The 27,197-nt window shown below is 44.8% G+C and overlaps 1 protein-coding gene across 4 annotated transcripts in view; it reads right to left on the reverse strand.

Moving 5' to 3' along the window:
• IZUMO3 (IZUMO family member 3) overlaps positions 1 to 27,197 on the reverse strand; it is a 312,623-nt gene that overhangs the window by 227,549 nt on the left and 57,877 nt on the right. For 3 of the 4 annotated variants that reach the window (XM_056542993.1, XM_056542992.1, XM_056542990.1), the window contains exon 2: positions 6,132 to 6,197. The exons of the other annotated variant lie outside the window; for it this stretch is intronic. In XM_056542993.1, coding sequence (XP_056398968.1) covers positions 6,132 to 6,168 — 37 coding nt within the window. In that variant the 5' untranslated portion in view covers positions 6,169 to 6,197. The remainder of the gene's footprint in view (positions 1 to 6,131; positions 6,198 to 27,197) is intronic. 4 annotated transcript variants of the gene reach the window in all.

Consider the following 27,197-nt stretch of genomic DNA (forward strand, 5'->3'; position numbering starts at 1 on the left):
AATTCAATCACTGCTGTGATCGCTCCCGTCTGTCAATCAGACAGGCGGGAGCGAGCGCTTTGAAGGAAGAGGACGCGCGCAGGCTCGGGGACAATGTAAAGTATTATGTTCACTGTATTATGTATACTGTTCACCTATACAGTATGCCTCCAGTTTCCCCACTACAAAACCCAGCATGCCCTGGGAGTTGTAGTGGGGAAGCCTGGAGGGACACTGAATAGGGGGGGGGGATGAATGTGACAGGCGGGGGATGTGACAGGGGGGGGATGTGACAGGGGGGATGTGACAGAGGGGGGAATGTGGCAGGGGGGCAATGTGACAAAGGGGGGGAATGTGACAGAGGGGGGGAATGTGACAGGGGGGGAATATGACGGGGGGGTGACAGAGGGGGGATGTGACAGGGGGGATGTGACAGAGGGGGGATGTGACAGGGGGGATGTGACAGAGGGGGGAATGTGGCAGGGGTGGGGGGAATGTGACAAAGGGGGGGAATGTGACAGAAGGGGGGAATGTGACAGGGGGGGTGTGACAAGGGAGAGGGGGAATGTGACAAGGGAGGGGGAATGTGACGGGGGAGATGTGAAATGGGCGGGAGGAGATGTGAAATTTAGTGCAAAAAATTGTACCGCTTTTGGTACAAATTTCCAGACAGAATCATACCGCCAGGGAGGTTAAATGGACACTGTCATGAAAACAAAAAATTGATATGTTGTAGTACTTAAGTACTACAACATATCTCTAATATAGTTTAATTAAAAAAAAGTGATTTTAAAACAGTTTAAAATCACTTTTAAATTCGGCCACTAGGGGTTGCACTCCTAGTGCCCGAATGCATTCAGCAGTGATGTCATCACTGAATTTCGACTCGTTGAAGCCTGGCAACGAGTCGAAATTCAATCACTGCTGTGATCGCTCCCGTCTGTCAATCAGACAGGCGGGAGCGAGCGCTTTGAAGGAAGAGGACGCGCGCAGGCTCGGGGACAATGTAAAGTATTATGTTCACTGTATTATGTATACTGTTCACCTATACAGTATGCCTCCAGTTTCCCCACTACAAAACCCAGCATGCCCTGGGAGTTGTAGTGGGGAAGCCTGGAGGGACACTGAATAGGGGGGGGGATGAATGTGACGGGGGGGGATGAATGTGACAGGCGGGGGATGTGACAGGGGGGGATGTGACAGGGGGGATGTGACAGAGGGGGGAATGTGGCAGGGGGGCAATGTGACAAAGGGGGGGAATGTGACAGAGGGGGGGAATGTGACAGGGGGGGAATATGACGGGGGGGTGACAGAGGGGGGATGTGACAGGGGGGATGTGACAGAGGGGGGAATGTGGCAGGGGTGGGAATGTGACAAAGGGGGGGAATTTGATAGAGGGGGGAATGTGACAGGGGGGGTGTGACAGAGGGGGGAATGTGACAGGGGGGGGATGTGACAGGGGGGGATGTGACAGGGGGGATGTGACAGAGGGGGGAATGTGGCAGGGGTGGGGGGAATGTGACAAAGGGGGGGAATGTGACAGAAGGGGGGAATGTGACAGGGGGGGGAAGTGACAGAGGGGGGAATGTGACAGGGGGGAATGTGACAGGGGGGATGTGACCGGGGGGGGAGGGGAATGTGACATGAAGGGGGGGATGTGACAAGGGGGGAATGTGACAGGGGGAGGGGAATGTAGCATGAAGGGGGAGAATGTGACAAGGGGGGGGAATGTGACAAGGGGGGAAGAATGTGACAAGGAGGGGGGAGAATGTGACAAGGAGGGGGGAGAATGTGACGGGGGGATGTGACAAGGGAAAGGGGGAATGTGACAAGGGAGGGGGAATGTGACGGGGGAGATGTGAAAAGGGCGGGGGGAGATGTGAAATTCAGTGCAAAAATTGTACCGCTTTTGGTACAAATTTCCAGACAGAATCATACCGCCAGGGAGGTTAAATGGGCACTGTCATGAAAAAAAAAATTGATATGTTGTAGTACTTAAGTACTACAACATATCTCTAATATAGTTTAATTAAAAAAAGTGATTTTAAAACAGTTTAAAATCACTTTTAAATTTGGCCACTAGGGGTCGCCCTCCTAGTGCCCGAATGCATTCAGCAGTGACATCATCACTGAATTTCGACTCGTTGAAGCCTGGCAACGAGTCGAAATTCAATCACTGCTGTGCTCTCTCCCGCCTGTCAATCAGACAGGCGGGAGCGAGCGCTTTGAAGGAAGAGGACGCGCGCAGGCTCGGGGACAAGGTAAAGTATTATGTTCACTGTATTATGTATACTGTTCACTTAAACAGTATGCCTCCAGTTTCCCCACTACAAAACCCAGCATGCCCTGGGAGTTGTAGTGGGGAAGCCTGGAGGGACACTGAATAGGTGAACTGAGGGGGAGTGGGTTGAGCGGAGCGGCGGGGCCGGGGGGGGGGTTGGGGGCTGCGTGGCGGGGAGGGGGTACTCTGGGTGAACTAAGGGGGAGGGGGAGTGAGTTGAGGGGCGCGACAGGGCCAGGGGTTGCGGGCTGCACGGCGGGGAGCGGTATGTGCTCCGGTGTTCACCTATACAAGGTGCCTCCAGTTGTTTCCCCACTACAACTCCCAGCATGCCCTGACAGCCAATAGATGTCAGGGCAAGCTGGGAGTTGCAGTGGGGAAACAGCTGGAGGCACCCTGTATAGGTGAACTACGGGCGGAAGTGCCGGCCCCAGCAGGCATCAGGGACGTGGTGCCTGCTGGGGAAGTCTGCCTGGTAGTGAGCACGCTACCAGGCAGACAAAAAAGCATTTTTAATATGTAAAAAAAAAAAAAAATTAAGGCAGGGAGGGGGTTAGGGATAGATGGGTAAGAGGCAGGGACAGAAAAAAAAAGTGATGGTGGGAGCTACCCTTTAAGGGGTTAAAATGCAAACATTTGTACATATTTATTTTCCTATAATGTCTCCCTTCCGGCAAGAAACTTATGGATCATTGTTTCAGTGACGAACCTGCGAGTAACAATGTATACAGACATCTGTCTGGTAATGCTCCACATCACCTACTGGTGGTAAGTTAACAGTACAGCCTCTTTCTAGGAATCAGTCCTGGGTTTAACATGCTCCATGTATAATAGGATGTATTTTTTGCCTACATTGCCATCTACTGGTGCCAGCAAGAATAGCAAGTATGTATTCCGAGATTCCTGTTACTAAAAATTAAACACTGAAGCTAAGTTCGGGTTTATAAATTATTTATTTTTTTGTAACTGTTTTGATGTTATAAAAGTACAGTTTTATTGTTATTTACTGAACAAAATTAGTTTTTATAGAAACTGGTGATTGCACATGGTTCCCGGTGATTCTGTTTTTGCACACAGCCTTTTTTACCTGTTTATTTCTGGAGCCCTGTAGTATACTGAGCACTTGCAGTAAGTAAAAGCATCCCAGAGTTATTAACGCAGAAAGTGACACAGGTCAGATTTCCTATATCTAATATTTAACCCCTTAAGGACAAAGCCCATTTTGACCTAAAGGACCAGGTTCTTAGGTAGGGTATGTTCACACTACGGAATCTCCACAGATTGAACATGTTCACTCTTTGGCGGATTAATTTTCATCAGCAAAATTTTCCGCTGCTGAAATGCTGCAGCGTGAACGGGTCTATATAGTAAGGAATTCTGTAGTATGAACAAACTATTAAGCTGCACTATTTAACCACTTAAGGACACACTTGTACGCTCATGGGAATTCCGGTCCCTGCCACTCGCCGGGTGGGGACTGGGATGCCTGCTGAAACCCCCGAAAGACTGAGTTAAAGGGGTATTCCAGGCAAAAAATGTATGTAGTCCCCCCCCCCCCACATGTGAATGTACAGGATACATTCACACGTGCAGGGGTTTACAGTGAGTTTCCCGCTGCAAGTTTGAGCTGTGGCAAATTTTCCACCGCAGCTCAAACTCCCAGCTGGAAACTCGCTGTAAACCCCCGCCTGTGTGAATGTGCCCTAAAAACACTACACTACACAAAACAAAATGTAAAACACTACATATACACATACCCCTACAAAGTAACCCCCCCCTTCCAGTAAAAATAAAAATGTCTCGTACGGCACTGTTTCCAAAACGGAGCCTCCAGCTGTTGCAAAACAACAACTCCAAGTATTGCCGGACAGCCATTGACTGTCTAGGCATGCTGGGAGTTTGGGCAACAGCTGGAGGCACCCTGTTTGGGGTAGGGTATTTTTTGGTATCGAAGGCAAGTGTAATTCTTGCATCTGAGTACTTCCCTATGCAAATCCCTAATTTAGGCCTCAAATGCGCAAGGCTCTCTCTCACTTCGGATCCTTCGTATTTCGAGGCAACAGTTTAGGGCCACATATGGGGTATTTACGTACTTGGGAGAAATTGCCTAACACATTTTGGGGGTCTTTTTCTCCTTTTACCCCTTATGAAAAGGAAAAGTTGGGGTCTACACCAGGATGTTAGTGTAAAAAAACTTAAATTTATTACACCAACATGCTGGTGTTGCCCCATACTTTTCATTTTCACAAGAGGTAAAAGGAAAAAAAGACCCCCCCAAATTTGTAACGCAATTTCTCCTGAGTATGGAAATGCCCCATATGTGGAGGTAAAATGATCTGCGGGTGCACAACAGGGCTCAGAAGTGAGCGTGCACCATGTACATTTGAGGCCTAAATTGGTGATTTGCACAGGGGTGGCTGATTTTACAGCGGTTCTGACATAAATGCAAAAAAATAAATACCCACATGTGACCCCATTTTGGAAACTACACCCCTCATGGAACGTAACAAGGGGTATAGTGAGCCTTAACACCCCACAGGTGTTTGACGAATCATCGTTAAAGTTGGATGTGAAAATTACATTTTTCATTTGCACAGCCCACTGTTCCAAAGATATGTCAAACGCCAGTGGGGTGTAAATCCCACTGCACCCCTTATTAAATTCTGTGAGGGTTTTAGTTTCCAAAATTGTGTCACATGTTGGGGGCCCCACGGGCTCTTCGTAAATACACCACGGAGGCTTTGTAAACGCAAATGGCACCCGACTTCCATTACAAACAAATTCTCTCTCCAAAAGCTCAATGGCACTCCTTCTCTTCTCAATGGCATTCCTTCCCTTCTGAGCATTGTAGATTGTAGATTTTACATCGTAAAATCAGAAATTGATCCATCACCTCTTGGCAGCTTTCAGACTTTTGTTACCTAAACATTATCTCTCCCCACAGCTCCCTGGGGTGCAGCACTGGATTGCCAAATTAGAATAGATAAAAAAAATGTCACACTGGGAATCGCGTCACATTTTTCATTTTTCATCACATTTTTCACCAGAGAGTCCTTAAAAAGAAACTGAGGAGAAGGTTCAGGTTTACTTGATGGTCCTATCTGTCTATTATCGTTCCCTCCTTCATCTTGTTACACACTATCTCAGACAGTCACTAACAAACCTATCCTTAGATTCACAATTACCTAAATTCTTTTTGCTCAGGGTAGAAAAACTACTGTGAAAATCTGTCATGATCATTTTCTTTGGAGTGTGTGAAACTGAGCCAGTATAGGTAGCAGCTGCCGGCCAGCTTTTCTCTGGGTGCTCTCAGCTCCTCCCACACACCCTAAAACATGCTGGAACAATAGTTGGTTGGCTCTAGCTCACTTGGAACAGGATGCATGAGCAAATACTCTACAAAAATTTACAAAAACAAAAAAAAGCCATTGTACAGGGTTGTTTTTGAGGGCCTGGAGTAAAAGAGGACCCAGATCAACATGATCATTTCATGCAGCTGGTGCAAGCAGCATTATCTCAAGGAAGGTGAAGGGAGTTCTAAGCTGTGTTCTCACCTATTCAACACAAATAGTATGTGGTATACATTAACACCACAGGAGAATAGGATGCTGGCATTAACCACATGTCACAATATATATATATATATATTACATACACACAACAGATCTAGGGGCATAGACTAGAGTAGAAGTCTGGAGAAGTAGTGAACCATGTGCGGGTACTTACAATCCAAGCTACTGAAGAATAACATATAACATAGAAAAGTTAAAGAAAATGAATTGGCCTAAGTGTCCACATATCCAAATACACATAGCTGGTGCCTGGTGATGAAAATAACGCACAATTTTAGAAAGGTAACATAAGTTCTTACCATGGAATTCAGTTTCTCTTAGGCTGTCAAAAACCATCTTCTTCAGTTTTACAACACTTCGTATATCTGAAGGCAATACAACCAATATTGTTGTTTATATATTTATTGTTTCGCTCCTGAAGAACTGGAATTTTTCTAATGATCACATTTTTCATTGTTATCTTTATTACCCCTAATAACAGGTAAACGCAAAGTTGGAGAATATATGAGATCAACCCCTCCTCCAACCCCTCACAACGCTGGATGCTTCCCAGCATACACAGGACATCGGGTGAGAAGCATTCATGTCACTGCAGCAGGTACTGCCCTCGACACTGGACACTTTCCACCAGAGAGGACCCTCCATGCAGCTCACTGCCATTTTGAGCTTAACCCCTTAAGGATGCAGCCCATTTTGACCTTAAGGATGCAGCCGTTTTTTTTGCAAATCTGACCACTGTCACTTTAAGCATTAATAACTCTTCGATGCTTTAACTTATGAATTTGATTCTGAGATTGTTTTTTCGTGACATATTTTACTTTAGTTAGTGGTAAATTTTTGTCAATACTTGCATCATTTCTTAGTGAAAAAATCCCAAATTTCATGAAAAATTAGAAAATTTAGCATTTTTCGAACTTTGAAGCTCTCTGCTTGTAAGGAAAGTAGACATTCCAAATAAATGATATGTTGATTCACATATGCAATATGTCTAGTTTGTGTTTGCATCATAAAGTTGACATGTTTTTACTTTTTGAAGACATTATAGGGCTTTTTAGTTTAGCAGCAATTTTCCAATTTTTCATGAAAATTTCAAAATCGGAATTTTTCAGGGACCAGTTCAGTTTTGAAGTGAATTTGAGGGTCTTTATGTTAGAAATACCCTATAATGGACCCTATTATGAAAACTGCACCCCTTAAAGTATTCAAAATGACATTCAGAAAGTTTGTTAACCCTTTAGGTGTTTCACAGGAATAGCAGCAAAATGCAGAAGAAAATTCTAAATCTTTATTTTTTCCACTAACATGTTCTTGTAAACCCATTTTTTTCATTTTACAAGGGGTAATAGGTTAAAATGTCCACCAAAATTTGTAAACCTATTTCCCTCGAGTAAGGAAATACCTCATATGTGCATGTAAAGTGCTCTTCGGGCGTAGTAGAGGGCTCATAAGGGAAGGGGCGACAATAGGATTTTGGAGAGAGAATTTTGCTGAAATGGTTTTTGGGGGGCATGTCTCATTTAAGAAACTCCCATGGTGCCAGAACGGCAAAAAAAAAATCCCACATGGCACACTATTTGGGAAAATACACCCCTCAAGGAACGTAACAAGGGGTATAGTGAGCCTTATCACCTCGCAGGTGATTAATGAATTTTCGCTATAGTTGGACGGGAGAATGAAAATTTAAATTTTTTTCACTAAAATGCTGGTGTTATCCCAAATTTTCCATTTTTACAAGGGGCAATAAAAAAAAACACAATTACTTCTTAGTATGGAAATATCCCAAATGTGGATGTAAAGTGCTCTGCGGGTGAACTACATTGCTCAAAAGAGAAGAAGCGCCATTGGGCTTTTGGAAAGAGAATTTGGTTGGAATTGAAGTCGGGGGCCTTGTGCTTTTACAAAGCCCCCGTGCTACTAGAACAGGGGACCCCCCCCATGTGACCCCATTTTGGAAACTACACCCCTCACAGAATTTAATAAGGGGTGCAGTTAGCATTTACACCCCACTGGCGTTTGACAGATTTTTGAACAGTGGGCTGTGCAAATGAAAAATTACATTTTTCATCTTCCCGGACCACTGTTCAAAAAATCTGTCAGACACCAGTGGGGTGTAAATACTCACTGTACCAGTTATTACATTACGTGAGGGGTGTAGTTTCCAAAATGGGGTCACATGTGTGGGGGGGGGGTCCACTGTTCTGGCACCATGGGGGCTTTGTAAACCCACATGGTCTTCAATTCCAGCCAAATTCTCTCTCAAAAAGCCCAATGGCGCTCCTTCTCTTCTGAGCCCTGTAGTGCGCCCCCAGAGCACTTTACGTCCTCACATGGGGCATTTCCATACTCAGAAGAAATGGGGTTACAAATTTTGGGAGGCATTTTCTCCTATTACCCCTTGTGAAAATAAAAACTTTGGGGTAACACCAGCATTTTAGTGAAAAAATCTGATTTTTCATTTTCATGTCCAACTTTAATGAAAATTTGTCAAACACCTGCGGTAGTTCACTATATTCCTTGTTACGTTCCATGAGGGGTGAAGTTTCCAAAATGGGGTCACATGTGGGTGATTTTTTTTGCGATTATGTCAGAACCGCCGTAACTATCAGCCACCCCTGTGCAAATCACCAATTTAGGCCTCATATGTACATAGTGTGCTCTCACTCCTGAGCCTTGTTGTGCCCCCGCAGAGCATTTTACACCCACATATGGGGTATTTCCGTACTCAGGAGAAATTACGTTACAAATGTTGGGGGTCTTTTTTTCCTTTTACCTCTTGTAAAAATGAAAAGTATGGGGCAACACCAGCATGTTAGTGTAAATTTTTTTTTTTACACTAACATGCTGGTGTAGACCCCAACTTTACCTTTTCATAAGGGGTAAAAGGAGAAAAATCCCCCCAAAATGTGTTAGGCAATTTCTCCTGAGTACGGAAATACCCCATATGTGGTCCTAAACCATTGCTTTGATTGAAATACAACAGAGCTCTGAATTGAGAGAGCGTCATGTGCATTTGAGGCCTAAAGTAGGGATTTGCATAGGGACGGATATGGCAGTGTTCCCCAAACAGGGTGCCTCCAGCTGTTGCAAAACTCCCAGCATGCCTAAACAGTCAATGGCTGTCCGGAAAAACTGGGAGTTATATTGCACCAGCTGGAGGCTCCGTTTTGGAAACATTGCAGTATAAGAATTTTTTAATTTCTATTGGGGGGTGGGGGGCAGTTTAGGGGGGTGTATATGTAGTGTTTTACCCTTTATTTTGTGTTAGTGAAGTGTAGTGTTTTTAGGGTACATTCACATGGGCGGGGGTTCACAGCAAGTTTACCGCTGGCAGTTTGGGCTGCGGCGGAAAATTAGCTGCAGCTCAAACTTAAATAGGGAAACTCGCTGTAAACCTGTCCGTGGGAATGTACCCTGTACATTCACATGGGGGGGGGCAAACCTCCAGCTGTTGCAAAACTACAACTGCCAGCATGCACTGACAGACTGTGCATGCTGGGAGTTGTAGTTATGCAACAGCTGGAGACACACTGGTTGGGAAACACTAAGTTAGGTAACAGACTACCGCAGTGTTCCACACCAGTGTACCTCCAGTTGTTGCAAAACTACAACTCCCAGCATGCATGGTCTGTCAATGCGTGCTGGGAGTTGTAGTTTTTTTTTGCAACAATTGGAAGCACACAGGTTGGGAAATACTGAGTTAGGAAACAGACAGTGTTTCCCAACCAGTGTGCCTCCAGTTGTTGCAAAACTACAACTCCCAGCATGCCCAGAGAGCCGAAGGGCATGCTGGGAGTTGTAGCTTTCCAACATCTGGCCCTTCAGATGTTGCCGAACTACAACGTTCAGCATGCCTGGACAGTCTTGGCATGCTGGGAGTTGTAGTTTTGCAACATCTGGAAGTGCACAGTTTGGAGACCACTATACAGTGGTCTCCAAACTGTAGCCCTCTAGATGTTGCAAAACTACAACTCCCAGCATGCCCATACAGCCTTTGGCTATCTGTGCATGCTGGGAGTTGTAGTTGTGAAACTACAATGCAGAAGTGAAGATCACTTACCAGATAAGGGCTTGTTTTTTGCGTGACCAATTGTACTTTGTAATGAAACCTCTAATTTTACCATAAAATGTACGGGGAACCCAAAAAAATATTTTTTTTAGAGAGGAAAAAAAATCTAAAACTTTTTGTACAAAATCAGTAATCTAAAATCGCCCTATTTTGACCACCTATAACTTTTTCATTTTTCTGTCATCTGTACTTTTAATCAATACTACATTTGCATATATAAAACTTTTAGATAATTTTTTATTTATTTTTTTGGGGAATAAAATGTGACATTTCTCAACTTTTTTTTACACTTTTTATGTCCCCATAGGGGTCTATCTATAGCAATCATGTGATTGCTTATACTGTTCAGTGCTATGCATAGGACATATCACTGATCATTATTATCGGCTATTTCCTGCTCTGGTCTGCTCGATCTCAGACCCAAGCAGGAGACGGACGGAGGCAGGTGAGGGGACCTCCGTCCGCCATTACAGATGATCGGATTGCCGCGGCAGCGCTGCAGGCGATCCGATCATCTATTTTAACGTGTGCATTGCCGCAGATGCTGTGATCTGTACTGATCACGGCATCTGAGGGGTTAATGGCAGACATCCGCGCTATCGCGGATGTCGGCCATTACCGGCGGGTCCCCGGCTGCTGATAGCTCGCGGTCATACACAGGACGTAATTGTACATCCTGGTGCGCGAAGTACCACCAAGCCAGGATGTAAATTTGCGTCCGAGGTTGTTAAGGGGTTAATACTTTTTTTTAAATCCCCATAAGAAGCTATACCATGCAATCTTCTGATTTCATATACAGATCAATGATATGCCATAGCATAGATCAGTGTTATTGGTGCTCTGCTGCTCCAGTGCAGATGATCACCGATCAAATGAAAAGGAGCCAGGTAAGGGACATTGCGGTCACACTTTTACTTTCGTATTAGATGCCGCAATCAACTTTGATTCCATAATGGGCTATACCATACAATCTTCTGATTGCATATATTGATCAATGCTATGCCATGTAACAGTGGGCTGTCCAAATGAAAAATTTAATTTTTCATTTTCACAGACAACTGTTCCAAAAATCTGTCAGACACCTGTGGGGTGTAAATGCTCACTGTACCCCTTGCCACATTCCGTGAGGGGGGTAGTTTCCGAAATGGGGTCATATGTGGGTGCTTATTTTATTGCGTTTATGTCAGAACCGCTGTAAACAGCAGCCACCCCTGTGCAAATCACCAGTTTAGGCCTCAGAGTGCGCTCTCACTACTGAGCCTTGTTGTGCGCCACGCAGAACATTATACGTCCACATATGGGGTATTTCCGTACTTTTGGGGGTCTTTTTTTCTTTTTACCTCTTATGAAAATGAAAAGTATGGGACAGTATGTTAGTGTAAAAAAAAAAAAACGAAAAAAAAAACTTTACCTTTTCATAAGGGGTAAAAGTAGAAAAAGCCACCAAAAATTTGTACCGCAATTTCTCCGGAGTACGGAGATACCCCATGTGCGGCCCTAAACTGTTGCCTTGAAATACGACAGGGCTCCGAAGTGAGAGAGCGCCATGCGAATTTGTGGCGTTACACTTGCCTCCTACACCAAAAATACTGTACGTCAGTTTTCCCCAAACAAGGTGCCTCCAGCTGTTGTAAAGCTCCCAACATGCCTGGACAGCCAATGGCTGTCCGGCAATACTGGGAATTATTATTTTGCAACAGTTGGAGGCTCCCTTTTGGAAAAACTTATGTACAAGACAGTGTAAGGGTGTAGTGAATATGTAGTGTTTTACTCTTTATTATGTGTTAGTGTAGTGTAATGTTGTTAGGGTACATTCACACGGGCGGGGGTTTACAGTGTGTTTTCCACTGCAGCGGAAAGTTTGCCGTATCTCAGACTTGAAGCGGGAAACTTGCTGTAAACCCCCGCCCGTGTGAATGTACCCAGTAAATTCAAGTGGGGGAGGGGGTGGGGGCAAAAATACAACTCCCAGCATGCACTGACAGACAGCTTGAGGCACACTGGTTTGGATTGGGAAACACTGAGTTAGGTAACAGATCACCGCACCACTGTCTGTTTCCTAACTTAGTGTTTCCCAACCCGTGTGCCTCCAGCTGTTGCAAAACTACAACTCCCAGCATGCATGGTCTGTCAGTACATTCTGGGAGTTATAGTTTTGCAACAGCAGGAGACACACGGGTTGGAAAACACTGAGTTAGGAAAAAGACAATGTTTCACAACCAGTGTGCCTCCACTTGTTGCAATACTACAACTCGCAGCATGCCCAGACAGCCGAAGGACATTTTGGGAGTTGAAGTTATGCAACAACTGGAGGAGAACAGTTTGGAGACCACTGCGTAGTGGTCTCCAAACTGTAGCCCTCCAACTCCAAGCATGCCCAGACTACCCAGGCATGAAGGGCCAGATGTTGCTGAACTACAACTTCCAGCATGCCTGGACAGTCTCGGCATGCTTTGAATTGACATCTGGAGCGCTACAGTATGGACACCACTGTATAGTGGTCTCCAAACAGTGCCCTTCCATATGTTGCAAAACGACAACTCTCAGCATGCTGAGACTGTCTGGGCGTGCTGGGGTTGTAGTTTTGAAACTCCTAGAAGCTGCAGTGAAGATCACTTTACGGCGATCTTCACTGCAGCATCTGACACCGCCGCCATGGCAATTACCTGTTGCCGGTCATGGTCCCTGGTCGCCGCGTGATCGGAGGTAACTGCCACGGACCCCGCACCTCGCACCCATCTTCCCCCGCTCTGCCCCGACATACATTGCCCGGTAGAGCGGGGGAAATTAACTTCCCCCCCCAGACACTGCCCTTTGATTTGCCAATCAGTCCTGATCAGCCAATCGCAGGGGATAGGAGGAGGTGGCACCCCTTCCATCTCACTCCTATCCTTCAGGATGGTCGGAGCTGTCTCTGACAGATCCGATCATCCCTATTTTCTGGGCTATCAGGTCATCAGAGACCCGATCAGCCCGGAATCGTCGCAATCGCCGGAATCGCCGATCTGAATTGACTCAGGAACCCCCCAGGCATTTGCACGGGATGCCTGCTGAATTAGACATCCCGATCCTGTCCCCGCCCTACCTTCATCCCCAAGAGGTTAACATAAATACACAGTATTTAGCATTAACAGTGAATGTGGAATATGCCTGTATTTTCTGGGTTTAACCCCTTAAGGACCGGGGGGGGGGGGTTCCGTTTTTGCATTTTCGTTTTTTGCTCCTTGCCTTTAAAAAATCATAACTCTTTCAGTTTTGCACCTAAAAATCCATATGATTGCTTATTTTTTGCGCCACCAATTCTACTTTGTAATGACGTGTGTGTTTTTTATGGGAAAAGGAGGGTGATTCAAACTTTTAATAGGGGAGGTGTTAAATGATCTTTATTCATTTTTTTTTTTGCAGTGTTATAGCTCCCATAGGGACCTATAACACTGCACACACTGATCTTTTACATTAATCACTGGTTTCTCATAGGAAACCAATGATCGATGATTCTGCCGCTTGACTGCTCATGCCTGGATCTCAGGCACTGAGCAGTCATTCGGCGATCGGACAGCGAGGAGGCAGATAGGGACCCTCCAGCTGTCCTGTACTCTGTTCGGGATGCCGCGATTTCCCCCGAACAGCTCCCTGAGCTAACCGGCATGGTTTCACTTTCACTTTAGACGCAGCGTTCAACTTTGAACGCCGCGTCTAAAGGGTTAATAGCGCACGGCACCGCGATCAATGCTGCGCGCTATTAGCCAAGGGTACCGCCCGTTGTTAGAGGCCGGGCACGACCCACTATGATGCGGGGCCATGCCGTGGCCCCGCGTTATAGATCGGGAGCGGACACATGATGTTCCAGTACGTCATGTGTCCTTAAGGGGTTAATATAAAAATAAAAAAAAACATAGCATTTGTACCTGGGTTTCCCATACATACACATTTAAACTCCCTAGTGTGCACTAGAATTGACACTTTTTCAAAGTTGATTGTCAAAAACTGTTCTAAAAATTTCCAAGAAGCAGTGGCTCAGCATAGCACTAGTGGGACTAAAGTGACATATTGTAAGGCAAGCATGTCAAACTCAAGGGCTAACATGGGCCAAATAAACAAGGTTTAAGTTTATGTGGGCCGCATCCAAAAAAGGACGTAGTAATGCCGGCCCTTGAATTCCGGGAGCGTGATGTGAGTGAACGTCAATACGAGGCCCCAACATTAGGCGCAGTATAGTTCCCTACATTAGGCGCAGTATAGTTCCCCACATTAGGCGCAGTATAGTTCCCCACATTAGGTGCAGTATAGTTCTCCCACATTAGGTGCAGTACAGTTCCCCCACATTAAGTTCGGTATAGTTCCCCCACATTAGGTTGGCAGTATAGTTCTTCCACATTAGGTTGGCAGTATGGTTCCCCACATTAGGTTGGCAGTATGGTTCCCCACATTAGGTTGGCAGTATAGTTCCCCCACATTATGTTGGCAGTATAGTTGCCCACATTAGGTTGGCAGTATAGTTCCCCACATTAGGTTGGCAGTATAGTTCCCCACATTAGGTTGGCAGTATAGTTCCCCCACATTAGGTGCAGTACAGTTCCCCAACATTAGGTGCAGTACAAATCCCCAGCATTAGGTGCAGTACAGTTCCCCAACATTAGGTGCAGTACAGTTCCCCAACATTAGGTGCAGTACAGTTCCCCCACATTAGGTGCAGTACAGTTCCCCCACATTAGGTGCAGTACAGTGCCCCCACATTAGGTGCAGTACAATGCCCCTACATTAGGTGCAGTAAAGTTCCCTCACATTAGGTTGGCAGTATAGTTCCCCACATTAGGTTGGCAGTATAGTTTCCCACATTAGGTTGGCAGTATAGTTCCCCACATTAGGTGCAGTATAGTTCCCCCATATTAGGTGCAGTATAGTTCCCCCACATTGGGTGCAGTATAGTTCCCCCACATTAGGTACAGTATAGTTCCCCCACATTAGGTGCAGTATAGTTCCCCCACATTTGGTGCAGTATAGTTCCCCCACATTAGGTGCAGTGCAGTTCCCCCACATTAGGTGCAGTACAGTTCCTCCACATTAGGTGCAGTACAGTTCCCCCACATTAGGTGCAGTACAGTTCCCCCACATTAGGTGCAGTACAGTTCCCCCACATAAGATTGGCAGTATAGTTCCCCACTTAAGGTGCAGTACAGTTCCCCCACTTTAGGTGCAGTACAAGTCCCCCACATTAGGTTGGCAGTATAGTTCCCCACACTAGGTTGGCAGTATAGTCCCCCACATTAGGTTGGCAGTATAGCTCCCCCACATTAGGTACAGTATAGTTCTCCCACATTAGGTGCAGTATAGTTCCCCCACATTGGGTGCAGTATAGTTCCCCCACATTAGGTGCAGTATAGTTCCCCCACATTAGGTGCAGTACAGTTCCCCCACATTAGGTGCAGTATAGTTCCCCCACTTTAGGTCAGTACAGTTCCCCCACATTAGATGCAGTATAGTCCCCCAAATTAGGTGCAGTACAGTTCCCCACATTAGGTGCAGTATAGTCCCCCACATTAGGTGCAGTATAGTCCCCGACATTAGATGCAGTATCAAGGAAGAAGAAAGCGGGAGGCACTCATGGATGCAACACGTAGAATTTATTCAGGTACGGTCACAGGATACAATCAGCCAACTAGCCGTTTCATGCTAAATGCGCTTATTCATGACCTCATTAGGTGCAGTATAGTTCCCCCCCATTAGGTGCAGTATAGTTCCCCCCCATTAGGTGCAATATAGTTCCCCCACATTAGGTGCAGTATAGTCCCCCACATTAGGTGCAGTATAGTTCCCCCACATTAGGTGCAGTATAGTCCCCCACATTATACAGCCTTCAGCCATATACAGTGTATGGCTGTAGGCTGTTTGCCTGTTTACTGCCCCACTTCAGAATTCCGACCAACGCTCCGGAGTCACGATCTACTGCTATGGCCTATGGGTAGATCATGACCCCGGAGCGGCGGTCGGAATATTGAAGATGAAGTCCTGCTTACCATGCGCGTGCATCCTCCTCATCGCTCCGATCGGCTCTTTTACTATGGGCGCACGCACAGGACATCAGTGACGTCCTTGCATGCGAAACCTCCCGGAGGCCCCTGCGTTTTTAAAGTTAATGCAGGGCTGGCGGCCGCAGGGAGGTAACCGGGGCATCCTTGTGTCCCGAAAAGATTTTTCGGGACACAGGGATGTCCCTAATGTGACGCAGCCACATCTCAAAGCAGCCCCTGGTCCGGCGGCCCATCGGGAAATTTCCTGGTATCCCAGTAGGCCAGTCCGGGCCTGAGTCAATGCTCCATTCCTTCTGCCAATGTTACCCCTGCAAGCAGCAGCAGCATCTTCATATTGGAGTACAGGTTGCCAAAGATTTTACATTCGGTATTCCAACCTGAAATGAATTGTTAACATTGGGGTGTACTGCTACTTCCAATCAGCCCTACACATGCCAAACCAACCATAGTTCAAAAACAGAAAATTTTTCTTTCAACTTTACAATGAAGCCACACATCTATCCTGTTACACCTCCCACATTTTTTTGGGAGAAATTTTGATAATTTTTTTTTCAGCTTTTCAATGTTTTCAAGCTATTTCTTCGTTTCGCAACTCTCAAAAGGGAGAAGTTTTTTAACACTTGGAAAAAGCCATTGTGCCCAAAACCTCAGTGTGCAATTTAACACTAGCAAACATCTGCTAGCAAAACAAGATACTTTATTTTTAAACAAGTTGTTAGTTACCATGGGTTACCGCATGTTGCTGTAACATTGATTATTTACTTAGTCCTCAAACCACTTTAAGGCTAGGTTTCCACTTTTTTTTTTTTACACCTAAAAAAACGCCAGTAAAAGCACCAGAAAAACTGTGCAGTGTAAGTTAACTCTTTCCTTGCTGGGCTGGCGCATTGCACACAGCTCAGCAAGGGGTTAGGTAAGCCAGCAATGTGTATACTGGCTCACATTGCAGGCTCATTGTAAGTTCTTGCTGGGCAGTAGATATAGGACGTATATCTACTGCTCAGCATCAGCTGTTCTCATGCTCTATAGCCGTGAGGACAGCTGTGTCCCGAAATTCATGTCAGGACGATCACAACAGGTGTAAGAAGTCACACCTGCTGTGATCTGTCCCTTACTGCAAGTAATACTGCAAGTAATACTCAGCCCCATGCTGGGAGCTGTAGTACCTGCATTAATAGACAGATCGCAGTGAGTGTCCCATCTGACACCTGTTGTGATCTGTCTATTAATGCAGGTGCTACAGCTCCCAGCATAAAGCAGAGTGTGCTCCATGTTGGGAGCAGTAGTGCCTGCAGTTAAGGAAAGATCACAGTGGGTGTCACTCCTGACACCCGCTGCGATCATCCTGTATAATTTATAGATGTGGGCAGCCAGCCACTCTTCTATGGTCCCCTGCACTGACGTATATTTACACCTATTCATATTTCCCAAAGAGAGTTTTGATTGGCTGGAACCATCTAACCAATCACAGCTCTCTGCGGGAAATATGAATGTGTGTATATAAATGGCAGTGCAGGAGACCATAGAAGAGCGGCTGGCTGGCCACCCGCATCTAAACAATATACAGGACAATCGCAATGGGTGTCAGAAGTGACACCCGGTGCGATCTGTCAATTAGTACATGTACTACTACTCCTATCATGGAACAGTGTGTTCCATGCTGGGAGTAGTATTACTACCTAGAAAATTTTAAAAATAAAGTAAAAAAGTGAAAAAAGTAAAAAAAACACACACACACACACACACTTTATTCAACACGTTATTAAAAAACATTATTAATAAAAGTTTAACAAAATTAATTATAACAAATATATAATTTTAACATTTAAATGGCCCCTTTCAAAATTTTTATTATTGACCGCTACATTTATAGTTCCCTGCCAGCCCACATAAATTGATCCCTGTTTAAAAATTAATAAAAATGTCATTATAAAAACAGATAAATTTCATTAAATACAATTTTTTCCAACACTAATGTATCTTTTTTTATTATTTTGTTTTTAATGGTACTTAAAAAAGGTATCTCCGTGACTTTTTTGGATTGCTAAAGTCCCAAAAAGAATAAAAAATGCCTGCAAAAATGCACATGGCTTTTGCTTCACATTTTTTTCACTCCCATAGACTTCTACGGGAGGAAAACGCCAAGATTTACCTTCAATAAATGCCAAAGTCTCAACAAGAGGTCGTTTTCGAAAAACTTCCAAGGAGCAAAAAATAGCTGAAAAACGCCAAACTGAAAAACGCCAAGTGGATATGGCATTTTGCAATTCTCTATTGACTTGCAGCTAACATCTGGCCGCAACGTTTTTTCACAAAAAAAAACACCATGCGGCAGAATGGGCGTTTTTTTTTTCCATTATTGCAAAAAACAAAACAAGTAGAAACCTAGCCTAAAAGTACTTGAACATGTTCCTAAGACCCTAGAAGTGTTATACAGAGCTTAAAGGGGAACTCTGGGGGAAAACTTCTTTTTTTTTTTTTTTTTAAATCAACTGGTGCCAGAAAGTTAAACAGATTTGTAAAATATTTTTATTAAAAATCTTAATCCTTTCAGTACTTTTAGGGGCTGTATACTACAGAAGAAATTATTCTCTTTTTGGATTTCTCTTCTGTCATGGCCACAGTGCTCTCTGCTGACCCCTACTGTCTATTTTAGGAACTGTCCAGAGCATCATAGCGGGTCGTGCCCGGTCTCTAACAATGGCCGTGACCCGTGGCTAATAGCAGACGGCACTGATGGCGGTGCCGCGCGCTATTAACCTTTTAGTTGAAAAAGTTAAAGTAAACTAATGCCAGTTAGCTCAGGGGGCTGTTCGGCATTGCCTCGGCGAAATCGCAGCATTCGAACAGCTGTAGGACAGCAGGAGGTTCCTCCTTGCTGTTCGATTGCCGAATGACTGCTCAGTGCCTGAGATCCAGGCATGAGCAGTCAAGCGGCAGAATCATTGATCAATGGTTTCCTATGAGAAACCATAGATCAATGTAAAAGATCAGTGTGTACAGTGTTATAGCCCCCTATGGGAGCTATAACACTGCAAAAAAAAGTTTAAAAAAAAGTTAATAAAGATAATTTAACCCCTTCCCTAATAAAAGTTTGAATCACCCCCCTTTTCCCATTAAAAAAAAAACAGTGTCAATAAAAATTTAAATAAACATATGTGATATCGAAACGTGTGGAAATGTCCAAAGTATAAAAATATATTGTTAATTAAACTGCACGGCATATGCAAAAAAAATTCCAATGTCCAAAATAGCGTATTTTTGGTCACTTTTTATATAATGAAAAAATTAATAAAAAGCTATCCGAAGATGACAATTTTTATGTAGTTATGATTTTTTCCAGAAGTACGACAAAATCAAACCTATATAAGTAGGGTATCATTTTAATCATATGGACCTACAGAATAAAGATAAGGTGTCATTTTTACCGAAAAAAGTACTGCGTAGAAACAAAAGCCCCCCAAATTTACAAAATTGCGTTTTTTCTTCAATTTTGTTGCACAATTATTTTTTTTTCAGGTTCACCATAGATTTTTGGATAAAATGACTGATGTCATTACAAAGTAGAATTGGTGGTGCGAAAAAATAAGCCATCATATGGACTTTTAGGTGCAAAATTGAAAGGGTTATGATTTTTAAAAGGTAAGGAGAAAAAAACGAAAGTGCAACAATGGAAAAACCCTCCGTCCCCAAGGGGTTAAGAGCTCTTAGGCAGTGTTATACACGTTGTAGTGAATATAGGCTGAGGATATCATTTTTAGGAAAATATGGTGGATAATCTCTGGCTCCTAGCTGTCTGGGACCCTGTTTGAAATGCATATGTATCCTCTGGACCTCTGAGTATTTCCCTTTTGTCAGTACCCCCTGCTTGTCCCCATATGCTTTGTCACTTTGTATCCTGTTGTCGGTTATTTTACATATCCTTTGACGCCTAGCTATGCGAAGCCTCAAGACAGCTTGCTTGCGGATTGAGTTAATTGCGCATCCTGCCAAGTTGGTGCCAATTCGAACAAAAGGTGTACCTTTTACACATAGTGAAATATGTCCCAGTTGTAGAAATATGTTTTTCAGGGCTCCCCTTAGTAGCCATAGGTATATATCCCCCAGAATCATGATCCCCGATTTATTAGGCTTTATTTAGAACCCAAACATGACCCCATTGTACCCACAGATTAAGCTGTATGTATCCTATAACTATGTATAACCCCTTCATGTATCCTATGAAAATGTGCGTTATAATGTCGCCATATCAATAAGGGTACTGCCATCTATGTCACATCTGTTGTGTATGATGGGAGTTATGATTTATGGACTATCAATCTGTGTTTGAGAGGAGGTGGGGACATTTGGGAGGCGGGATGATGTGGGCTGATCTAAGAAGAAGGTGGAGACCTCCCTTCTAACCCAACCCTCTGCTGCACCAATAAAAGTGGTGGGCCAACCCCATCTAGTTGTTACAAGTTTGGGGCCCATTCTGACTGGCCCCAAGGACGGATTAGGACTTTACTCAACGACGTTAAGTATGGAACTCTTCTGATTTTTATTCCCCTTTTATTTTATAACAGTTTCGCACATTTTGTATGTCTGTTTCTTTAATTCTTTTTGTAACTAAGTACTGCACCCTTTATGTACATTAAAGCTATAACTTTAATGCGTAGCCTTGTATGCTCTAACGAACCTATGGCCTTATAGCTTAATAGTTGTATTAGTGTATAAGCGTGGCTCATGCCGTTACCATAGTTTTGGTGTGAAAGTGCAGAGTGCAAGAATCTGTGTATGAACGGAGGCGTTCTATCGGCCTACTGATAGATGGTGGCAGCATATTGGTGTGTGGGCATGTGGACTGGTTTTGGGGTGTGTGTAGCTCATTTTTAGGGCCTATTGTGGTAGGTGTGTGTGAAAGTGAGCGTGGAAGCAGAGTACCTCTATACCTTCCCAGCCGAGGTCACGTGTGCAGGAAAGACAAAGGGACCTACAAACAGTGTGTATTTAAGTTGTGTCACTGGCTCAATGGAGCCGAGAATGAACGTGCCACGGTGGTAGCTTAGAGTTAGAATATTAGAGTAAATATTCTGCTGGTTTTGTGTTTCTTTTGTCCACTCACTCTTTGCTGAGAGGCGTGGACGTGTCCGTACGCCCGGTCGTGAGTGCTGTACGTGACACACGTGTACAAAATGCACCCTGTAGTTAGGGGGCAAGCTAACTACAGGGGGTATTCTACATACAGTGTACAGGCTACCTACAATAGGGTACTACCTACAGGGAGCAAACTAGCTTAACCCCTTAAGGACTCAGGGTTTTTCCGTTTTTGCACTTTCGTTTTTTCCTCCTTACCTTTTAAAAATCATAACCCTTTCAATTTTCCACCTAAAAATCCATATTATGGCTTATTTTTTGCGTCGCCAATTCTACTTTGCAGTGACATTAGTCATTTTACCCAAAAATGCACGGCAAAACGGAAAAAAAAATCATTGTGCGACAAAATCGAAAAAAAAACGCCATTTTGTAACTTTTGGGGGCTTCCGTTTCTACGTAGTGCATATTTCGGTAAAAATGACACCTTATAATTATTCTGTAGGTCCATACGGTTAAAATGATACCCTACTTATATAGGTTTGATTTTGTCGCACTTCTGGAAAAAATCATAACTACATGCAGGAAAATTTATACGTTTAAAAATGTCATCTTCTGACCCCTATAACTTTTTTATTTTTCCACGTACGGGGCGGTATGAGGACTCATTTTTTGCGCCGTGATCTGAAGTTTTTATTGGTATGATTTTTGTTTTGATCTGACTTTTTGATCACTTTTTATTCATTTTTTAATGTTATAAAAAGTTACCAAAATACGCTTTTTTGGACTTTGGAATTTTTTTGCGCGTACGCCATTGACCGTACGGCTTAATTAATGATATAATTTTATAGTTCGGACATTTACGCACGCGGCGATACCACATATGTTTATTTTTTTTTTTTTTTACACTGTTTTATTTTTTTTATGGGAAAAGGGGGGTGATTATAACTTTTATTAGGGAAGGGGTTAAATGACCTTTATTAACACTTTTTTTTTACTTTTTTTTTGCAGTGTTATAGGTCCCATAGGGACCTATAACACTGCACACACTGATCTCTCATCCTGATCACAGGCGTGTATTAACACGCCTGTGATCAGCATTATCGGCGCTTGACTGCTCCTGCCTGGATCTCAGGCACGGAGCAGTCATTCGTCGATCGGACACCGAGGAGGCAGGTAAGAGCCCTCCCGGTGTCCGATCAGCTGTTCGGGACGCCGAGATTTCACCGCGGCGGTCCCGAACAGCTCGACTGAGCAGCCGGGATACTTTCAGTTTCACTTTAGAAGCGGCGGTCAGCTTTGACCGCCGCTTCTAAAGGGTTAATACCGCACATCGCCGCGATCGGCGATGTGTGGTATTAGCCGCGGGTCCCGGCCGTTGATTAGCGCCGGGACCCACGCGATATGATGCGGGATCGCGGCGCGATCCCGCTTCATATCGCGGGAGCCGGCGCAGGACGTAAATATACGTCCTGCGTCGTTAAGGGGTTAAAGGAGTACTCCGGCGTGCACTTTTTTCCTTTTATCCCGTCCGGGCTGCAAAATAAAAGAAAACACACTTTCTCTTACCTGCCAACGAGCCCCCGGAGCTCCGGTACAGGTGTTCGGTCCTCGGGTTGTATTCTTTTTACTTTCTGTTAGCCCGGCACGTCACACGGAGCTTCAACTATCGGCTGGTGATAGGCTGAAGCTCCGTGTGACGTGCCGGGCTAACAGGAAGTAAGAAGAATACAGCCCGGGGACCGAAAACCTGTACCGGAGTGTACCGGAGCTCCGGGGGCTCGTTGGCAGGTAAGAGAAAGTGTGTTTTCTTTTATTTTGCAGCCCGGACGGGATAAAAGGAAAAAAAGCCTGAGTACTCCTTTAACCCCTTAAGGACGCAGGACGTACTCAAACGTCCCCTTTTCCGAGTCCTTAAGGACTCAGGACGTTTGAGTACGTCCTGTCAAATCCCGGCCCCCCGCCGCTAGCCGGAGGGGAGCCGGTGCCCGATGCCTGCTGAAATCGTTCAGCAGGCATCGGGGCATATCGCCCAGGGGGGTCATTATGCCCCCCCATGTCGGCGATGGCCGCAGATCGCTGGACAATTCATTCCAGCGATCTGCGGCAGATTCCGGGTCAATCGGGTCTCCAGTGACCCCGTGACCCGGAATTACAGGCTGTTCGGGGCCGTCTCCGACGGCCCCGAACAGCCAGAGCCTGCAGGGGTGAGGTGGCACTGGTGCCACCTCACGATCGCCCTGATTCGTCGGCCGGATTACCGGCCGACCAATCAGGGCGCCTGCTGCGGGTGTCACTCCCGCAACCCGCTCCGCCCCTCTTCCGGAGGACGTGAGCGGGTGCGGGACGTGCACCCCAGGTGCTGGGGACCCCGATCCCTGGCGTCAATGTTGGGATCGGGGCCCCAGGAGCGACGGCCGCGGCGGAGACGACGAGGGACTGACCTGTGCGGCGAGGATCGTTGGAGGTGAGTGACAGCCTCCTGCTGTTGCTTAGCAACAGCTCCCAGCATGCAAAAAGGGCATGCTGGGAGCTGTAGTTATGCAACAGCAGGAGGCAGACCACCACAACTCCCAGCATGCCCTTATGGGCATGCTGGGACTTGTAGTTTTGCAACAGCTGGAGGCACATTCTTTCTATGGAAAAGTGTACCTTCAGCTGTTGTGTAACTACAACTCCCAGCTTGCACCAACAGCTAAAGTGCATGCTGGGAGTTGTAGTAGTGCATCTGCTGGTTGCATAACTACAACTCCCAGCATGCCCGTTGGCTGTCGTTGACTGCTGGGAGTTGTAGTTTTGCAACAGCTGAAGGCACACTGAGTTATGTAGCAAACCAGTGTGTCTCCAGCTGTTGCATAACTACAGTCCCCAGAATCCCCAGCCAAAGTAGTATGCCTCCGGCTGTTGCATAACTACAAGACCCAGCATGCCCTTCCGCTGTCCGTACATGCTGGGGGTTGTAGCTTTTGCAACAGCTGAAGGCACACTGGTAGCAAAACACTGAGTTTGTTACCAAACTCTGTGTTTCACAACCAGTGTGCCTCCAGCTGTTGCAAAACTACAACTCCCAGCATGCACTGATAGACCGTACATGCTGGGAGTTGTAGTTTTGCAACAGCTGGATGTTCCCCCCCCCCAATGTGAACGTACAGGGTACACTCACATGGGCGGAGGATTACAGTAAGTATCCGGCTGCAAGTTTGAGCTGCGGCAAATTTTCTGTCGCAGCTCAAACTGCCAGCGAGAAACTACTGCCTGCGACTGTACCCTAAAAACACTACACTAACACACAATAAAAAGTAAAAAAACACTACGTATACACATACCCCTGTACAACCCCCCTCCCCTCCCCAATAAAAATGAAAAACGTCTGGTACACCACTGTTTCCAAAACGGAGCCTCCAGCTGTTGCAAAACTACAACTCCCAGCATGCACTGATAGACCGTACATGCTGGGAGTTGTAGTTTTGCAACAGCTGGACGTTCCCCCCCCCCCCCCCCCAATGTGAACGTACAGGGTACACTCACATGGCCGGAGGATTACAGTAAGTATCCGGCTGCAAGTTTGAGCTGCGGCTCAAACTGCCAGCCTGAAACTACTGTGAACCCCCGCCCATGTGACTGTACCCTAAAAACACTACACTGCACTAACACACAATAAAATAAAAAGTAAAAATCACTACAAATACACATTCCCCTACACAGCCCCCCTCCCAATAAAAATGAAAAACATCTGGTACGCCACTGTTTCCAAAACGGAGCCTCCAGCTGTTGCAAAACAACTACTCCCAGTATTGCCAGATAGCCACTGACTGTCCAGGCATGCTGGGAATTTTACAACAGCTGGAGGCACCCTGTTTGGGAATCACTGGCGTAGAATACCCCTATATCCTCCCCTATGCAAGTCCCTAATTTAGGCCTCAAATGCGCATGGCGCACTCACTTTGGAGCCCTGTCGTATTTCAAGGCAACAGTTTAGGGTCACATATGGGGTATCGCCGTACTCAAGAGAAATTGTGTTACAAATTTTGGGGGGTATTTTCTGCTTTTACCCTTTTTAAAAATGTAAAATTTTTGGGAAAAGAGGCATTTAAGGTAAAAAAAAAATTATTTTTTTTACATATGCAAAAGTCGTGAAACACTTGTGGGGTATTAAGGTTCACTTAACCCCTTGTTACGTTCCCCGAGGGGTCTAGTTTCCAAAATGGTATGCCATGTTTTTTTTTTTTTGCTGTCCTGGCACCATAGGGGCTTCCTAAATGCGGCATGCCCCCAGAGAAAAATTTGCTTTCAAAAAGCCAAATGTGACTCCTTCTCTTCTGAGACCTGTAGTGCGCCAGCAGAGCACTTTTCACCCCCATATGGGGCGTTTTCTGAATCGGGAGAAATTGGGTTTCAAATTTTGTGGGGTATTTTCTGCTTTAACCCTTTGTAACAATGTAAATTTTTGGGGAAACCAAGCATTTTAGGTAATTTTTTTTTTTTTTTTTTACATATGCAAAAGTTGTGAAACCCCTGTGGGGTATTAAGGTTCACTTTACCCCTTTTGACGTTCCCCAAGGGGTCTAGTTTCCAAAATTGTATGCCATGTGGGTTTTTTTGCTGTCCTGGCACCATAGGGGCTTCCTAAATGCGGCATGCCCCCAGAGCAAAATTTCCTTCAAAAAAGCCAAATGTGACTCCTTCTCTTCTGAGACCTGTAGTGCGCCAGCAGAGCACTTTTCACCCCCATATGGGGTGTTTTCTGAATCGGGAGAAATTAGGCTTCAAATTTTGGGGGGTATTTTCTGCTATTACCCTTTTTAAAAATGTAAAACTTTTGGGAAACCAAGCATTTTAGGGATTTTTTTTTTTTTTTTTTTACGTATGCAAAAGTTGTGAATCACCTGTGGGGTATTAAGGTTTACTTTACCCCTTGTAATGTTCCCCGAGGGGTCTAGTTTCCAAAATGGTATGCCATGTGTTTTTTTTTTGCTGTTCTGGCACCATAGGGGCTTCCTAAATGTGACATGCCCCCCAAAAACCATTTGTCGCTCCTTCCCTTCTGAGCCATCTACTGCGCCCGCCGAACAATTAACATAGACATATGAGGTATGTGCTTACTCGAGAGAAATTGGGTTTCAAATACAAGTAAAAATTTTCTCCTTTTTACCCCTTGCAAAAATTCAAAAATTGGGTCTACAAAAACATGCGAGTGTAAAAAATGAAGATTGTGAATTTTCTCCTTCACTTTGCTGCTATTCCTGTGAAACCCTTAAAGGGTTAAAACGCTTACTGAATGTCATTTTGAATACTTTGGGGGGTGTAGTTTTTATAATGGGGTAATTTATGGGGTATTTCTTAAATGAAGACCCTTCAAATCCACTTCAAACCTGAACTGGTCCCTCAAAAAAGCGAGCTTCAAAATTTTGTGAAAAATTGGAAAATTGCTGCGGAACTTTGAAGCCCTCTGGTGTCTTCCAAAAGTAAACACTTGTCAATTTTATGATGTAAACATAAAGTAGACATATTGTATATGTGAATAAAAAAAAAAATATTTTGAATATCCATTTTCCTTACAAGCAGAGAGCTTCAAAGTTAGAAAAATGCAAAATTTTCTAATTTTTCATCAAATTTTGGGATTTTTCACCAAGAAAGGATGCAAGTTACCACAAAATTTTACCACTAAGTTAAAGTAGAATATGTCACGAAAAAACAATCTCGGAATCAGATTGATAACTAAAAGCATTCCAGAGTTATAAATGTTTAAAGTGACAGTGGTCAGAATTGCAAAAAATGGCTGAGTCCTTAAGGTGAAAAAGGGCTCAGTCCTTAAGGGGTTAAGGGAAGGTCCTACATACAGTAGTTACACAGCTGCCTGGGACATACTTACTACAAGGGAGTCTTATCAAGCTAGAACAAATTAGGGGCAAACTACCTACAGGACAGTCCTATCTACAAGAGGGGCCAGGGTTCCTACATACAGGTACAAGCCTACAGGTAGCAAACTACCTTTAGGGAGGGTCCAATCTACAAGGGCAAACTTTAGGGGGTCGTACTTAGAAGGGGGCAAGCCACCTACTAAGGAAGACTACATACTGGGGGGACCTACCTACTATTGTCAAGGATGGCTGCTGGTTAGGTCTTAAAATGTGCATGACTGCTGCTGTATACTACTGAGTGCCGACACAAGGAATACATACCAGACAGAATGT

This window comes from Hyla sarda, chromosome 10 (genome assembly GCF_029499605.1).
Source record: "Hyla sarda isolate aHylSar1 chromosome 10, aHylSar1.hap1, whole genome shotgun sequence".
Lineage (NCBI taxonomy): Eukaryota > Metazoa > Chordata > Amphibia > Anura > Hylidae > Hyla > Hyla sarda.